At 43.0% G+C, this 7,397-nt stretch overlaps 1 protein-coding gene across 2 annotated transcripts; it reads left to right on the top strand.

The window, feature by feature from the left end:
- Window positions 1–404: 404 nt before the first annotated feature.
- P2RY1 (purinergic receptor P2Y1) lies at window positions 405–7,047 on the top strand. Of its 2 annotated transcripts, none has more exons than XM_046003424.1 (2): window positions 405–2,486; window positions 4,750–7,047. In XM_046003424.1, the coding sequence occupies exon 1, from the start codon at window positions 1,358–1,360 to the stop codon at window positions 2,480–2,482; it is 1,125 nt and encodes a 374-aa protein (XP_045859380.1). In that variant the 5' UTR covers window positions 405–1,357; the 3' UTR covers window positions 2,483–2,486; window positions 4,750–7,047. The 2 variants fall into 2 exon arrangements, with proteins under 2 accessions (XP_045859380.1, XP_045859379.1); XM_046003423.1 differs by having other exon boundaries at window positions 408–2,520.
- Window positions 7,048–7,397: the final 350 nt, after the last annotated feature.

The following is a 7,397-nucleotide window of genomic DNA, read 5'->3' as shown; positions in this document are numbered from 1 at the left end:
TACAATGCCCGTTTAGAGAATAAGTTACCAATAGCCTCAGTTGACTATAATTTGGTTAAGAAAAAACATGGAAATAAAAAGTAAAAAGCAGACTAGAAGGGCAGAAAGACACTCTCCCCTCCCAAACCTCCCTCCTTCGAATGCTCTTGTTCCCTTGAAGTAGCAGGTTCCAGCAAGTGCTTAGAATCTGGTCTCCGCTAAGCTAAGAGCTCGGCAACAGCAGGGCGTTCCCAGCTGGGGACTGCTGGCTGCTTGGAACCTGCAGACACCTGGCATAGTTCTTAAAGGCCCTAGAGACTTCTGTTTTGGACCCGTGGGCTCTGGAGTTTGTAGTCAAAGGCTGTGAGCAGTCAGCAGGGTTTCCTGTGTGTCAGCAACTTCGCTTTGCCGGATAGCTGGCGGAAGAGCGAAGGGGCGCTCACGGGCCAATCGCTCCCCAGCAGCCCGGCGGCGGACCAAGCGCCCCCTCACCCTCGGCGCCTCTGGGAACAGCGGAGGGGCAGAGGCTGAGTGCTCTCAGTCACCGTGAAGACCTCCAAGGAAGAGGGCTCTAGCTTCAGGAGGACGCTCTGAAACGCTCTGGCGGGCGGCCGGGCTGACTTCGCAGAGGCACGCCCCTAGCCTCCCGGGAGCAGGGACTCACCAGGGAGCCCAAACTCCGCCCATCCTCGCGGGGAGCCGCCTGCCCCCAGCACTCGCCGGAGCAGGGCCTTGAGGAGGGGCCCTGAGCTGCACTGAAGGTGAACACCAGGCGATCCAGAGGCGCGCTGGTCTGCCGGTGACGTGCGCTCTGATGGCCCCCAGAGGCTGAGCCAGAGCAGCGACCGAGGAGGAAAGAGCGCGGGCCCCCTGAAAGGAGCAGCTTGCTTGCAAGGTAGGGAAAAAGAAGATACCCAAACGAAGTTGATCTTCGGGGAAAGAAGGCTGGGGAGCGCCTTCCCCACGCCGGAACGCAGTACTGAGTTTGGCTCGACCTCCTAGCTGAACCCCCAGCGCGGTCTCCGCTCTCCTGGGAGGACCAGTGAACCCTCCGGAAAGCGCAGTCTGAAAGTTGTCAGCAGTGCCCTGTGCGCCGGGTTGTGTAACCTCCGCACTGACCAGCCGGACGGGGAAGTTGCTGGCTCAGTTGCCAGCCCGGCTTGGTCGCGGCTGCGGGTGGATTTCATGGCCCGCGGCGAACGCGGGGCCGGAGCCAGTGTGGGTTTGCCTGTGTGTGCCCCCTCCCGTGGGGATCCCGGGCGTCCGCTCCCTTCTGCTCCCTCGCTTTTCCAATGCTCGGTGCGCCCCTCGCCGCTGCCGCCACCCTCTCGCTGCTACTTGCCCCTAGGAGCCGCGGCGTAAGTCAGGAAAGGAGAGAATGACCGAGGTGCTGTGGCCGGCTGTCCCCAATGGGACGGACGCTACCTTCCCGGCCGGCCAGGGTTTGCCCTGGGGGAACGGCACCGCAGCCTCCACAGCGGCTGTCGCAGCAGCCTCTTTCGCATGCTCCCTGACCAAGACGGGTTTCCAGTTCTACTACCTGCCGGCTGTCTACATCTTGGTGTTCATTATTGGCTTCCTGGGCAACAGCGTGGCGATCTGGATGTTTGTCTTCCACATGAAGCCGTGGAGCGGCATCTCCGTGTACATGTTCAACTTGGCCCTGGCCGACTTTTTGTACGTGCTGACTCTGCCCGCGCTCATCTTCTACTATTTCAATAAGACGGACTGGATCTTTGGGGATGCCATGTGCAAGCTGCAGAGGTTTATCTTCCATGTAAACCTCTACGGCAGCATCTTGTTCCTAACCTGCATCAGCGCGCACCGGTACAGCGGTGTGGTGTACCCGCTCAAGTCTCTGGGCAGGCTCAAGAAGAAGAATGCTGTCTACATCAGCGTGCTAGTGTGGCTCATCGTGGTGGTGGGCATCTCCCCCATCCTCTTCTACTCAGGCACCCAGATCCGGAAAAACAAAACCATCACCTGCTATGACACCACCTCCGACGAGTACCTGCGAAGTTATTTCATCTACAGCATGTGCACCACTGTGGCCATGTTCTGTGTCCCCTTGGTACTGATTCTGGGCTGTTACGGATTAATTGTGAGAGCTTTGATCTACAACGACCTGGACAACTCACCTCTGAGAAGGAAATCCATTTACCTGGTGATTATTGTACTGACTGTCTTTGCTGTCTCTTACATCCCTTTCCATGTAATGAAAACGATGAATCTGAGGGCCCGGCTGGATTTTCAGACCCCAGAAATGTGTGCATTCAATGACCGGGTTTATGCCACTTATCAGGTGACAAGAGGTCTAGCAAGTCTCAACAGTTGTGTGGACCCCATTCTCTATTTCTTGGCAGGAGATACTTTCAGGAGGAGACTCTCCAGAGCCACCAGGAAAGCTTCCAGAAGAAGTGAGGCAAATTTGCAATCCAAGAGCGAAGACATGACCCTCAATATTTTGTCGGAGTTCAAGCAGAATGGAGATACAAGCTTGTAAAGAGGCAAGAATCACCGAACACCCACTTTTGTAACATGGTAGGATGCTTAATAGAGCCAAGTGCTTCCCCCCCCCTTAAGTTTCTAGTAAGCTTAGAGAAAACTAAGTCCAAGTGAGTTTTTTTTTTTTTTTTTTTTTAAAGTGAAAACACCCACCCTACAGTTGGCTTGTTTGGGTTCACTTTCAAGGCTACCCTTTCTAACTAGAAGTAGGTAAAATAAAATTAAACCATCCTAGTTAAACATTTACTTTCTGATCTGCCTTGAAAATTCACAAGCTTTTCTGTGTAAAGGGCACTTGAGTACTGCAGCTATTTTGATATTAATAATTTCTCCAAGAGAACTAGCACTTGAAACTTTGAGCTTTCAGTGATCCATGGTAGGAACAGAATCCACATTCTCAAAGTTTAGCAAAATTACTAAACTCTATTCATTTAATATCAGATGAAGAGATCTCAGCTGGGTGTCTCTTTTGGTCCTAGAAACATAGGCGGTAGCTGGCTGAGCTTCTTTGCAGAATTGAATAGAAAAGTTAAGTCAGTGTAAAAACCTAGAAAGTGCTTATTTCCCAGTTACTTCTAGAAAACTTCTGATAGGTGCTAGATATTGGGTGGTGGAAGTCTGTATATATTATCTTACAGGAATATTGCATTTGGAACAATCAAAGTTCATGTACTTTCCTTGTAAACACTGAACTCTTAGACTTCCTGTGATAAAGAACATTTACTTGCACCACGGCTGTTGCACACTGCCTTAGGAGTCTGTGTTGCAGTATGAATGCTCACTGATAGCTGTAATAACAATGTAAAAATGCAGCTCTATTACAGACCAGGGTTGAAGAATGCTGGCCAAGAGGATGATATTTTCAGAGGGAGAATGGTTGACAGTCCTTCACAATGCATAGGCTACAAGCATATTTTCCCAAATGTATGAGGCAACTAAGAGTGTGTGTGTGTGTGTGTGTGTGTGTGTGTGTGTGTGTGTTTAGAGAAAACAATTTTAGAATAAGGACTTTAAAATGGTGAAAGGCTCTCTTTTGCCTCTTCAAAATGTTGGAAAACATTAAATGCATTATAAAAAAGCAGCAGACTGTACAGGTTGTGTTGCTAGAATGAAAACTATAATCCTATAATGGATCTTATATCCTTAAATTTAAAGGAAAACTGCAAATATATGGGAAAGGGAAATAAGAGAATTAAGTTTATGCAGTACATAAGGTACCACAGCACTGAAAAGTGGTGGAGTTTACAAATTCGACTGCTAATAGTTTAAGAGAAGACTACTGGCCAGTTCTTTTTATTTTTCCCCTCCTCTGCCAGGCAGTAATTCTAATAAGATCAATGAAGACTGAATTTCAATTAATAATATTAAATATTGCATTTCTAGCCATTGAAATGGTCAAAATCTATAGAATGTAGAATGATAAGGTGAGGTAACACAATTTTAACTCCTAATATATCCAGTATCAAAGGAATTTCTGTCAAAACTAGCCTCAGAAAAAGCCAGCTTTAAAGTTTGCAACTGTTGGTAGACTAACTTGTTGGAAAGCACTTTGTAAGTAAAGCAGTTTGGAGTCTATCTTAAGGCAAGAACCTGCAGGATACAGAGACAGGACTGTCAGGACTTGATCAGTTCCTGTGGTACTTGGGTGGCCTGTGGATTTGTGAGACCTTCAGTTTCTTCTTAGCAGTCTTTGGCCACTAAGATCAATGATGAGAAGCAGTGTTTAGCTTTACTAAAGTAGGAGCCAAATCAAAAAGAAACCAGTTAGGGGCGCCTGGGTGGCTCAGTGGGTTAAAGCCTCTGTCTTTCACTCAGGTCATGGTCCCAGGGTCCTGGGATTGAGCCCTGCATCGGGCTCTCTGCTTGGCAGGGAGCCTGCTTCCTCCTCTCTCTCTCTCTGCCTGCCTCTCTCCCTACTTGTGATCTCTATCTGTCAAATAAATAAATAAAATCTTTAAAAAAAAAAAGAAACCAGTTAGAGGTCTTACCTACACCACCTCATTTTGAGGAAAGAGATTAGTTAAGGTTCTCACTTGGTTAGGGTCCTCTATAGCATTCATTGTGTGGAATCCTAAAAGAAAAAGTATGAAATATGTCATTACTATATGATCCCTGTCAAACATCATCCTCAGTGACACAAGATTAATTAAGATCAGTATGTTAACCAAAATGGAAATTCAAAGCCTGTACCATCCTTGAATTCATAAGCTAATGGTATATATTTCTATATTTCCTCACCATTTACTTTAGCTTTCTTCCTTTTAGGTCTCGGGATGCCAGCCTGGTTTACAATACATGTTACACATACTGTATTTCAGCTCCCAGAGGACTTTGTTTGGGACTGAGGATCCAGTGAGGTGGAGAGTACCAAGAAATGCCCTTTTACTTCTTGGCATGTTTCCCACCCCCCACCCCGTGTTTCTTCTTCATTTGTGATATAGTGGACAATGACAACGTGTGAATACACACCAAATAGTAATAAAAATGATCTTGCCCAACCCCTTCTAGGCACAAAGAGGTCTCCAGGAAGAGTCTGTGATAATGATAAAAACATACAGAGAGTCAGGATGAAGCAGTGATCTATTGACTGGAAATCTGATGACATGTGACTATGTAAGTAGGTATTTTAATAGTAAAGGCAGAAATCTGTTGGCACTTTGATGAAAGAACTGCTAAAATTATAGAACTTAGCAGTTAACTAAATTTCACACTACAAAACTATTTTCATGCCAAGTTCAAGGTATTTTTGGCTCACCACTTGGTGTCTTAGACTCACTAAGCATCACTGTTCATTTGCACTGAACTAATAAAAATACAAACACAAGAAGAGGTACAGCAGAGAGTAGGATTCAGCGTTAAAAACATGACCTTGCCACTTGGCCAACTGTGGAACTCTTGACCCTTCCAATGCCACTCTCCATGGATTAAAAAGTTAGATGAACTCCATCTGTTGGGACCTCAGGGGATGTGGTAGAACATTAAAAATACAGCCAGCCAGAGGTCCATGAAATCTGCTACTGTACTTCCCAGGACTCTTCCATTCCAGTCCCTGGCTAGAAATTCTCACAAAGTTCACCAATTATGATGTGGACCTCTGCCCTGTAAGTCTTCTCTGTCTTCTCGACAGTAAACTTCTTTTGGATACAAGAGTCTGTGTTTATAGCAGCTGGAATTTGACTAGGGAAAATAAAGATATGTAAGTAGTTAGGGATATCTTGAGGCTTTAACCTAGTTGGTCAATTTACAATTAACATAATAGTATTTATTGATGAAACTCACAATTCTTCAGTTGTACAAATTAAAAAGCTTTCTTGAAAGATCAAATATGCGGATGTAAATTATATTTATTACAATGTATATATAATGTCACACTAGTGTATTTTATGGAATGTGATGCATAGATAAAAAGAGTTATTGTATAGTATGCTTTTCAAATACCAGTATCTTGAAATGTTTGTCTTGAGATTTTTATCTAAAATATGAACGTCTTGTGATACAAGTGGTTAATTTTCTCTAGAAGTGCTTTCGCATGTTTACCTTTTTACTTAGAGTTCTCTGTACAGACACACTGTGGTGTCATACTGTCATAAGCGCTCAATAGTAAATACAAAATATCTTTGCCAAACTAGGTCTTTATTGTCTGTATTTTATATGACATAGAAAAGTTTATATTGTCTTTTCAAGAACTTTAGAATTGTGCCTCCATACGTGGTTGAAGCTTCCAATTCCAGTGCGAAAGGTTGTCCTAAATTCAAAGTAGATTTCTTACATTTTAGAAGTCTGGAAGAATGGGCATTATAGATAGATTAGAACTTAAGGGAAAACTATGGAGAGAGAGAGAGAAAAAGAGGCAGCTGGTGCGATTCCTTACTGTCCTCAATTCTGCTTACATTTTTGTGTCGTTTCTTCTTAAGGTGAAAGTATAATCTTGAGTTGAGATAGAGTTTCTAAGTAACATGCTCCCAGCAAGTTCAACACTGCTATTTTAATGTTTTTGTTGTTCAGTTGATAACTTTAATTTCAATTTTTATGGTGATAACTGTAAATGATTTGGCTGCTGAACTCTGTTACAATTTTTATTATGTTGTACATTGTATCATACACATCATTACAAATTAATATGAAGGGGAATGTTACATATTAAAATTTGTGACTTTGAATTCTAATATGTTTAGTGTTTTTGCAAAAATGTTTATTTTTATATTATCTGTGATTTTAATATAGTTTAACTAGATTTCTTTGTGATTAACAGTTTCATTGAATGGGGAGTATGGAAACAGTGTTACTTGACATTTTGAGCCTTCTCAGGTTTATCTAAATCAATGGTAGCTTAACAAATTCCAAACTTATTGTATGTAATTGTGTTTTTAATAAAAGGAATGTATATTTCCTTTAAGTTTGCATGCAGGGGAGTGTACAATATCGTGTGTTTATGTGTGTGTCTAAGGCATGCAGCCAACTTACTATCTGCTATTTATAATAGAGCTTTGATATGATCATCAGAATTGTACCTACAATAGACAATTAAAACTGAAAATGTCTCAATAAAGCTATGAAATGTGATCTGATGGCCTCTGTGTTATTATAATGTTAATACTCATCAGTTTTGGCAAATTTTGACACACATTTTGGCTGGCATGGTATTTATTTCTTATGGTGTGGCCTAGACTGTAGAAAGGGAAGTGCTAATTCTGGTGCAAAATAATTTATAAGATTATCATTATTTCAGGGGAAAATACAGAATTGTTATTTATTTTCATACTAGTGTTTAAATGTTAGCTGTAATCTTTTCTCCTCTAATTTTTATCCATGGGAGTAATCATACTAATAATAATCCTTTGTGGTTTCTGTTTATCCATTAGCCTACATTGCCTGCTTCTTTCAAGTTTATTAAAAAGTAAATAGCTGGTCCC

Source organism: Meles meles, chromosome 4, assembly GCF_922984935.1.
Source record: "Meles meles chromosome 4, mMelMel3.1 paternal haplotype, whole genome shotgun sequence".
Classification (NCBI taxonomy): domain Eukaryota; kingdom Metazoa; phylum Chordata; class Mammalia; order Carnivora; family Mustelidae; genus Meles; species Meles meles.
This window is presented reverse-complemented; position numbering and strand designations above follow the sequence as displayed.

What these genes read in the sequence shown, in the direction of transcription:
- P2RY1 (XM_046003424.1), top strand. Translation starts at nt 1,358, where the DNA reads ATGACCGAGGTGCTGTGGCCGGCTGTCCCCAATGGGACGGACGCTACC.